This window comes from Diospyros lotus, chromosome 12, assembly GCF_014633365.1.
Source record: "Diospyros lotus cultivar Yz01 chromosome 12, ASM1463336v1, whole genome shotgun sequence".
Taxonomy (NCBI): domain Eukaryota; kingdom Viridiplantae; phylum Streptophyta; class Magnoliopsida; order Ericales; family Ebenaceae; genus Diospyros; species Diospyros lotus.
This window is the reverse complement of record NC_068349.1, coordinates 10,208,593-10,218,882: the sequence shown is the minus strand read 5'-3', so window position 1 is coordinate 10,218,882 and position 10,290 is coordinate 10,208,593. Positions and strand designations below refer to the sequence as shown.

The 10,290-nt window shown below is 36.5% G+C and overlaps 1 protein-coding gene across 1 annotated transcript; it reads right to left on the bottom strand.

The window, feature by feature from the left end:
* Window positions 1-8,031: 8,031 nt before the first annotated feature.
* Window positions 8,032-10,037, bottom strand: LOC127787270 (expansin-like B1). The gene is made up of 4 exons (XM_052315234.1): window positions 9,826-10,037; window positions 9,377-9,483; window positions 8,643-8,954; window positions 8,032-8,474 (listed from the first exon to the last, which is right to left on the bottom strand). Exons 1-4 carry the CDS (start codon window positions 9,965-9,967, stop codon window positions 8,283-8,285), a joined length of 753 nt encoding a protein of 250 aa, XP_052171194.1. The 5' UTR covers window positions 9,968-10,037; the 3' UTR covers window positions 8,032-8,282.
* Between the last annotated feature and the right edge of the window lie 253 nt (window positions 10,038-10,290).

The following is a 10,290-nucleotide window of genomic DNA, read 5'->3' as shown; positions in this document are numbered from 1 at the left end:
ATATTCAGGGCATAGGTTATAACATCTACATGAGCATATTTCAGTGGTGGTCTTATTTCTCCTTTGACTTTATCCTTAGAGAGCATATCATTACTTAGGTCCTATTGTTCTGTGGGTAGGGAACTTGTATTAGGAAATGTAACGACCCTAAAGTGGGTTTAGGTGTTTTAATACTGGACGCTAGTGTAATAGCATTTAAAATGTAAGTCTAAGTATTTTTTTTTTTTATTACTTAATGTTAAATTTCTTGGGTGACACATAAATAATTTTAGATTGCATAATTTTATTTTATGGTTAATGGAATCAAAAATTTAAGTGAAAGGGTCTCAATTAAATAGTTAATGAGATGTCTAACCCAAGTAGAAAATTAAGCCTGGTGGGCTTGGAATATATGTATATGGGATACATGTGATTTGGGCTTAGGCCCATGGTGAGAAATAGTTTGGAAATAATGGGTTTGATGGTGTAATAAGAAAATGGGGAAAAGAAAATAAATTAAGTAGCATTTGTCAATCAAGCCTTTGGATATTTTTGTTTGTAATATGAAAAGTAGGGCATTTCGGTAAATTCTGGAGCTGGCGTGCAGACTTGTACACACTTCTTTTTCCCAGCAGCCTCTATGCGCAAATATCCTATTTCAGTGTAAGGCGTATCCCTTCTTTTTGAATGCACTGTTCCATTACTTCTTTAGTCCCTCTCCATGTTCTTATTCTTCTTCACCTTCTTCATCCTATTCCCTCACTTTTGTTTGCTTCATGTGGGCGGGTGGAATTTCTCTCTGATTTTGCATTCTAAACAGGCAAGTTCTTCTGCACTTCCACATTATCTTTCAGTGTGAGCTTTCTCTTAGATATATTCTATATTACAATGCAAGCTTCCTTGATTTGTAAACTGTTGCTTATTGTGTCACCTCGCTATTAGTGTTTTTCACTGTGTCTATTTTGTGTATAAATTCCCTAGTTGCTGTGAAGTCCATTTAATATCTCAAATGGGGTTTTATTCACCCTAATATTTGTTCAGTGAATGGCTTTTCTCCTTTGTTACAACAGAGTTTTGATTAGTTCGTTGCTCTCTATTCAGGCATTTATATATGTACATGTTGCATCATATTTGGAAGCTCTCACCCATAGCTGAATGTTCCTTGACCATCCAAACGTCTCTTATATATATATAAGTGTTGAGTCTGAATGTAAAATGTTAAGTCACCATTAATGATTTCATTGAGGTATTTGGAGGTCTTGCGCAAACGACAAAAGTCTCAACTAAAAATATATATATTGTTCGCCTATATATGAGACCCACTTTATAAATACGCATATACATAAATGTGTAACGAGCTGTTACCCTTCACTGATTTGAAAAGCTTATCCGAGCCATGCCTGCCTAGCTAATCCACCTTATTCATGCTTAAACAGTCGTTCGAATGCCCCTGTTCTATTCGGCCAACCCACATATATATATATATATATATACACGTTCATCTTCGTTCTTATTCCAGCGAGCTCTTCCCTCCAGTTTTTTCCACGAGCTCTCTCCGTAAGCCTTAGCCGTGAGCTCATTCCTCAAGCTCTTGGCGCGAGCCCGTCCCGCCAGCTCTTGCTCAACCCTCTTGACCGCTAGCTCGTTCAACGAACTCCTGTGCACCTCCTAACCCCGAGCTCTCTCTCCGTAAGCTACTCATGACCTTGAGCCCGTCCCATAAGCTTTGACCGCAAGCTTTCTCGAGCTCTTTTTGTGAGCCCTTGCCAGCGAGCTCGTCCCATAAGCCTTTGAATAGGAGCTATCTGCTCATTCCTCAAGTAAATGTTTGCATTTTCTTTAATTTATATTTTACCTTTCATTTACTTTAATACATAAATGTAAATAAGAAAGTACCCCCTATTTGGATTCAATAAAAATATCAAAAAAATCAAAATCCATAACAATAAGAAGATAGAATTTTGGTTTTAGTACAAACTCAAGAAATTACGATTTTACCACTCTCGAAATACATAGCTTCTGTTTCTTGAAAAATTCATTAAAAATATTTTTTACAATAATGAATGTTGGTTATCAAAATACCAGAAGTTAGTTTTTCAAAAGGAAGACATTTACAAAAATGTTCTAGTTGGTCCTTAGCCTTAGAAAAATTCTAGGTTTATTTCGACAAGCAATTTCAAAGCTAATTTTTGGAATTCACTTTAGGAGATTCTTTAAATGTCTTTGAAGCTCTTCGTATATATATAAGAATGAAACTAATTTGGTTTTCATTTGAACAAATAACACTTGATATGAGTGAAAAACTATCCAGTATTGTGAGATGGGCATAAAATATATATATAAGTATGGCAACAACTTGTGAGATGAAATTCATGATGTTTATATTTATGTGAAGTGAATGCATGACACGTTTCATACACATTTAGTATGATCATATTATGAGGCATAGTATTATTTATCTTTGCGCACCTAATATTTTGCCCAAAGGGAAAGGGTATCCTAGAGCACCTGGCGCGGGATGAGGTGGTCATAGCCTGGCAGGTTGGCTCCATATTTATTGTGAGATTGTTTATGTGATACACTTTGGCATGTTTTGATTGATAGCTTACGAGCCTATGAGATTTGATAATGATATTAAATCTATATGCACATTTGCATAATAGTACATGGTGGCATGATACATTTAACTTGGAATTGATAAAGTCTTAAATCGTGAATCTTGTATACAACTGTCAAGTTCTGGATTACTCTATTTTGGTGTCACCTTATTCTTGGTTCCTGTTTATTGTTTATTGTCCTAGAACTTACTGAGTCTTGTGGCTTACTTGATCTTCTTTGCCATTCCAGGTAAAGGGAAAGCTATTATTGGGGGCAAGTCCAGTAGGACTAAGGCCTAAGGATAGTAATGTACGGGGACGCGTCCTAACTTTAAGATCTTGTTTAGCATTTTGGTGAGGCTTGAGATGAAATGATTCTTGTTTTTGTTAGTTAACATTAGAGTCTCTTATCTATTACGTATGGCCGTCAAGCCCGAACTCTTGAGTTATTGGAAGTGTAATTAAACTTAAATTTAGTTTCTGCTGCTAGTGAATGAAATGAGTTGTCTATTTATTTATGATTTGTTCTACATCATCTCTGTGATGACCTTCTCTCGAATATCCTATGCTAGCGGGAATATTCAAGAGTGGGCCCTTACAGGAAATGTGTCCTAACTATCAAGAATAGGATAGTCAGCAGAGGTTTAAGTATGTTCATCAAGTTCAACTGACTTTGTTGAGGTGTTGTTAGGATAATTATCCTTTAAATTTCCACCTTGAGGGATATTATCCTCTTTTGTTTCCTCCTCAAACTAAAAATTATCGGTTTGCTTGTGCTTATCTGTTCCAAGCTGATTTTGATTATAGAAATTAGTTTTGTTGAATACTACATCTCTATTGATGATCACCTTATTTTCTTTTATTAATCAAAGTTTGTAACATTTTACACCCTTGGGGTATCATATGAATACATCCTTCTTGGCTCTAGGATTCAATTTACCTTTCCTTTTATGAACATACCCTATGCATCCAAAGGGTTTTAAATGGTTTAGCTTGGGGTTTTTGCTTGTCCACAGATTTTCAGGGGTTTAAAATTGGATGGATGAACATACCCTAGAAATTCCTATTTGATTGCAAAAATTAGCAAACTCGTGATTGCAAAACTCCAAAACCATTGTTTGTCCTTAAATTTTTAACTTTCTTTCTAGTTTGACACTACACTAGGGTCGTTCATTCCCTAAACTTTTCAAATGCTTCATTTTTGTGTTCAAGAAAATATATACCCAAATTTTTCTAGAGTAATAATCAACAAAATAAATGAAATATTGGGCACCTGAAAGGGATGTAGGTACCTTAGGGGAGCCCCATAGATCTGAATGTGTATATTCTAAAATATCTTTAGTCTTGTGCATTGAGGGGGGAAGCTATAGCCTATGTGACTTTCCTATTACACAGGTTTCACAGAATTCTAAATTGCTAATTTTCTTGGAATCTAGTATACCCTATGTTAATATTTGTGATTCAAAATGTATTTTACATTTGGGCTGCATTTCATATGTATTTGTGTATACATATATAAATTAAATTGGGCCAAAGCTCAAGCTCGTGTCTTGCTTATTTTCTTGTTATTTTTTCATTCATGTCCCTTGGCCCATATATATAAAGGCTGGCATTTGGGGGAAATGTGTGTGCAACAGTTAGAAAATTAGCCCCAATCGGGCATCAAGAACCCACACAGAGAGAGGGGCAAAACGGAGAAGATCGCGAAGAAGATTGAAGGCGTTCTTTGCGAATTAGAACGAAGAAGAAGACGATAACGGTTCCGATCTCGTTCCCGGTAAGTGCATAATCACTTGGGTGGTTTGAGGGAGAGATTGGTGAGGTTTGAGTGCATGTGTTGCTCGGGTATTTTGAGCTTTGTACTCTGGTTTTGTTTTGTCTTCTTGTTTTTGGTTTGGTTTCTAATTTAAGAGTGGCCGTGAGGATCTTGTGCTTGTATTGTGTAAATCTCTTGTTTATATTCATATAGTGGATTGACTAGAGGCGGAGCCTCTATCATGAGTAGGACCTATTGATCCGAACACGTATATGCGCTGTTTATTTTATGTTCTTGTGTGCGTGCATTGTGTTTGCGTTTATGTTTCGTTCTATTCGAACTTCTTAGATCGTTGGTACTGTCGTAGTTCTTGGTTGTGTGTTGATTTACACAGGTGATTTCTCAACACCCTAATTACAAAGTTCTTGAAGCTCTCTTATTCCTATATGCCCTAATCTCTTATGCCATTTTCTAGTCTCATCTCTTTCAGAAATAGAGATTGTAGCATCACCAGAGATGGCCTCTCCTTTTAGGATATATAATCCTTGGTTTAGGGTTCCTTTCAGGACTACCATTGACCCTTTCATAACCCTTAGAGAGCCATGTTCTAATTTATAGGTACAACCAGTTAAGTCCAGCATGCTTAGAAATTAAGGTCTTAGTCATGAAAAAAGACTCGAGTTTAGTCCAAACCTTGGAGGTGGTATCGTCCTCATTTTCTTGTGCTCTACCAGTGCCTTCGCATATCGATTTTGAACCAAGATAGCCTTCATTTTCTTCTGCCACATATCACAATCTCCGTGGCCGTCAAACTTTTCAAGTTCCATCTTCATCGGTGCCATCTCCGAATCGGTTCTTGCGAGAGTGAAATAAAAAATGACTTCTCGTCTTGGCTTCTTGGTGGCTCTTAGACCACTTGTTGTTCATTGTTCTTATGCCTCAACAGACCTTGCAAGATCGAAAAAGGAACAACAATAAGAAGAACACAATGAAATAGAAACCGACAACAAACAGAATAGAAATGCAAAAGCCAAGAAAGAAATCAAAGAGATTGCACGTATACACACAAGAACACAGGAACTTACATGTTCGGATTCAAATCGAATCCTACTCATAGCAGGGGTTTGAGTCCCTAGTCAATCCACTATGTTGCACAACCAAAGATACAACAATTATAAGAATTTACCAAGGAATACAAGCTCTTCCATCCCAGAGCATCACCCCAATCTCTCAATCCTCATGAATCTCTCTCCCATATTACAATGTGACCTAACACTTGGCACTAGAAAAACATCATGAATAGTACATGTGGGAGTATGAAAAGCCACCGTGTCAATCCCTGTTGAGTGGACAATAACTCCATTTCCCATTTTTACCGGAATTTTGGTTGCTTTGAGATTAATGAACAACTCTCCCTTGTTAGTCATATGATTTGTACAGGCACTATCTACATATCATGAATCCTGGTTTCTGTTTCCATCTATCTTAGCTGCCAACATATGATCCTCCTGGACTTGTTCTTCAGCAATTTTTGCTTGTTGGCCTTGCTGGTTTTGCTGTTGTTTGGCTCTACAAATTCTTTCAATGTGATCGAACTTATTACAAAACCTACTCTGAGGTTTGCCTTTGTACCAGCAATCATTTTCCTGATGGTTTGTTCTCTTGCAAATTCTGCAGGGTGGGAATTTGCCTTTGCTTCCAATTGTTTGCTTTCTTTCTCCGTACTTATCTCCTGAAGTTTTCTTATGGTCCATTGAAGAAGATGGACTAGCTTTATGTTTTGACAACATGACCTTCTCCATTCTGAACAATTCAAACTTTCATCTCAAATTTAGTAATCTAACCGCCCTTACCTTTTCTTAGCCTTCGAACTCCTCCTTAACAGTATCTCAGACCGCCGTTTTTGCTACACTTGCTCCCACAATTCTTGGGAAAATATTTGCAAAGACTGCTAAAAAAAGAAAGGACAAGGCTTTGTAATTCTTTGTGGTTTGTTTCTAGTGTTCCTTCACTTGTTCCACAGTTGAATTTTCTCCAATCAAAGATGGATCGTAACCGCGTTCTACCACATCCCATAGATCATAACGCCATAAGAAGAGCATTCATTTTTACTGATGAAAAGTCATAATTTTCATCCTCAAACACTGGAGGAGCTGGCACAGAAACGTTAGCCATATTTTTTGATGGTCCCTCAAGAACAAGGAACACTTCAATACCATTGTTGGGATGAACACTCTTTGATTTTTGGTGAACCCAGAAGATATTTTCTCTTTCTTTCTTGATATTCCATTAATAGATAAAGAAGAGACATCTTGTAAATACAAATATAATAATTGTAAAATTTAATTTAAACTTCTACAATAATAAAGACGATTGCACATTTCTTTAGGAGGCTGCACATTTATCCAAGTAAAGTTCACACTTTTCAACAGGCCATGAGCCCCTTAAATTTTTTAACCCTCTCTTTTAGTATATGTCAAAAATAAAAATAATTTAAGAATTTTTATTATTAAATTGGCTCTTTGGATTTTTGAAAACTTGTTTTAGTATACACTAAAAACAAAAAATAAATAAGAATTTTACTATTATTGACTCCCCCAACTAAAGTCAAAGTCTTACATAAAGAGATTTTTACATTTAAACACATTAAAAGTCTATTCCAAATATAATTACTTTGATCTTCCGTTCTTTATTTTCCCCCAGACATAAGTTTTTATAGATGATAGAAAAACATTTGCAAGCCGAAGGACCAATGGTGTTGGACCAACAGTCATAACACCAATCTTATAGCTGATGAATGTTCATTTTGTTCCCATTCCATCTAAAATAATACTATTCCTCTCTAGGGATCAAAGGAATTGCTTTATTATCTCATTTGTAGTCGTTAAGGAGAAATTATGGCTTCCTAGAAATAGGGTCAAATTCAATGGGGATAATTTAGAGGTGGACAAGCTGATTCATGAATCATGATGTAGCAGGGAACACATTCAATTGTCAATGGAGGGAGGGCTCCATATATAGTTAAGGCCTCTTACTATGATCGTTATACTAAATATTTTTACTGAAGCTGCCTTTACAATTATATATATACACACACACATACACATCATATGTAGAAGAACATTTGGTGATTTTACTGCCCGGGGCTGGAACAAGAATAAGGCTATGTATGTCCCCATTAGTAGCAGAGAGCATGGTGGTTACTGGTTAGAGAAGCTTTATATTGTGGGGTGAATTGAATTTGAATGCCGAAGTATCCATCACTTGATTTGACTTCTTTTTTAACTATTTTTTTTTTTTTTTTTGCCTTTCCTAGACTTCTTTGAAGTAAATCCCAGCAAAATAAATAATTAGCATATAATAAAGCTGCAAGTTATGTTAGCTTTATGTAATCCAAAGGCTACTTGGAAAGATGCATCCGTATAGCCTAATTTCTATTCAATACACCTTAAGTTTTGGTTAGCATGTAAAGTCGCTGGCTAGCCTGTTTTTCTCTATTCAGTTTTATTTTTAAAAGAAGGCTAAATACTTGCTGTTGTTTTGCGTGTGTCAAAGGTGTATTGGTTGTGGCCCCTTGGGACCATATTGAAGAGATAATCTTTAAGTCTATTTGTATGCAATTGGTTTCTCTCCCTGCAATGCCATGTTCATTGTTTTTTTTGTCCCCTTTCTTCATACAACAAGAAGAAAAATTGAGGAACGAGTAAAATTTTAATTCATATTCACTCAGTAAGCACAGTCGTACAGAACTACACATCGTCCAGTTCGTTATTGATTGAGAAAGGCATCGACTACTACTGAGTCTGACTTATTAGCAGAAAAGCTTGAGCAATAATACAAGGAGCTAGCACCACTAGCTCCACTTATATCTAATAACTTAATTGGTAACCATTCCCAATCCAACTCTAAAGAATTTGGATTAGCGTTTTCCTAATATATATAGAGCTTAATTAAGCAAGCTTCACGCCGGTTTCATAGATGTGCCCAGTCTTCCATTTCTTAGGAATGGCTTTGTCCAGGTACACCCAATTCTGACCTCCATTCAATTGGACTCTCAGGCTAAGCGCGCCGCTTGGAGGATTAGGCATGTCCCATACTGCACCATACACCTTCCTCGTGTCCTTCCATTGCCGATATTCAGCCTATATATATATATATATATATATATTATATCAAGTCAAGAAGAAAACATATTTGAAAAGTGTTGTCTAAGAATTAATAATGCTTTGGGACCCTAAATTATCATGTCTATATATGTATATATATCATGTTCAATCTTGATGCAAATTAAAGTTGTTTAGTGGACATACCTGCCAAAGTTGAACAGCAGTAATGTCATTTTTGCCAGCTTGGTACACAAAGAGGATGGCTAGGTAATCCGGGAACCTGCCCTGCTCATGGACCTTGACTGCTAGGTTGTGATTCGGGTAGTCGCAAGGGACTCTCTTGTAATCTACGGCAACAACGCCATAAGCAAATAGCTTGGAGGCGGACCCAGGTTTGGCCATTGCCTCGAAGGCGTGCTTGCTGAGGATGAAGTCTGTGTTGTCTCCTTCACCATAATCTGTTGCCACCACCTTCACTCCTGTTGCTTTGCAAAGCTGTGGGATCTTGCACCTTACCTATATGTTGTGTTTGTAAAACAAAGTTTCATTATCCCACAAAGGAAAGGAAGAGAAATAGGAATGAAGGTCTTTCTTGTTTGTGTAATTCTTTACCAGTTCCTATTACCTTCTGAACTCATTCCTCGATGTAATTATTTATCAATAATCTGTTCATACTCAACCTTATAAATCTAAAATGAATCCTATCCATTAAGGGTGAGGCGGCTCAAATCTTGTGTTTTTGTGATAAGAAAAACAAATATATGTACACTGCACGCACGCTACTTGTTTCAAGTGGCTTTCAAACTCAAACTCAAATTAGTGTTTGAAGTGGCTTCCAAGTTGAATTATGAAGAAGGTGAGTTTTGTTTCGATAGCAAGCATCTTTTTACTTTACAACTCAAATTGGTACTAAATTAACTTTGAAGTTGCATTATTACCTCATAGCAAGCGCCACAGCCTAGTCCATTCCTGTAAAGCTTAGAGACCCCTCCCACATTGCCATTGTAGACAGTTCTTCCATATTCACCATACCCACAAGCTCCAGCTAAAAAAGAAAACCGTTGTTTGTCATTCATAGTAGCTATATCCTTAACGAACAATAATGACTAGGTATATGCATTTATTGAAAACATAGACTAATATTGGTTTGATTATGGATTCTCTATTTTCGTTGTTTTCAGTGTCAAAATGACAAAAACTTTGGAAGCTCCATTAGCTGGAGATAATTTTAACTTTCAAACGAGTATAATTTCTGAAATCAAAATTCTCTGAGCAAGTTCTCTAAGCTTAATTCTTATAACCAATTTAATAAAAAAAATCTCCCGAGCTCAATTATTTTCAAAATGGACAAACACTTTTAAAAGTATAATGAAAATTATGTACTTACTTGGAGTGCCCAAGCCATCGGGGGTGCTGTAGTAAGTTGCTCTTGAGGACACATACGCGTCCTTGTTGCTAGAACAAAGTACTGCGGGCAGAATTAGAATCATCATACAAAAAACAAAGTAGCTTCTGGGTGCAAAACCCATATTTCTAGATAACTACAAATCCAGAGGATTTGAAGTGCAGTAATCTAAGAAGATGATGAGATTATTAAGAACAAAGGCTTTGATGTGGGAGGTTCTCATATGGAGCCCCCTACTTATAGGCCACCGGGAGAGGATCAGTGCTTGCTTTGCGTCCCAGTGGTTCCTAGCAAACAAAGCAATATTATATAATTTTTTGCAAAATTTATATATAAAAATGCAATAGAAGTACTTACCCAAGCGCCAAGCAAAAGCGAGTAATTTGACGGCATCAAGATATATGTTAAGTGATAGAAAAGTAATATACTAGAGTTAGTATTAAAAGA

What these genes read in the sequence shown, in the direction of transcription:
- LOC127787270 (XM_052315234.1), bottom strand. Translation starts at nt 9,967, where the DNA reads ATGGGTTTTGCACCCAGAAGCTACTTTGTTTTTTGTATGATGATTCTA. An exon ending in GCTGTGGCGCTTGCTATGAG is followed by an intron (nt 8,955 to 9,376) that starts GTAATAATGCAA and finishes CACAACATATAG; the next exon opens with GTAAGGTGCAAGATCCCACA. An exon ending in CTGCTGTTCAACTTTGGCAG is followed by an intron (nt 8,475 to 8,642) that starts GTATGTCCACTA and finishes ATATATATATAG; the next exon opens with GCTGAATATCGGCAATGGAA.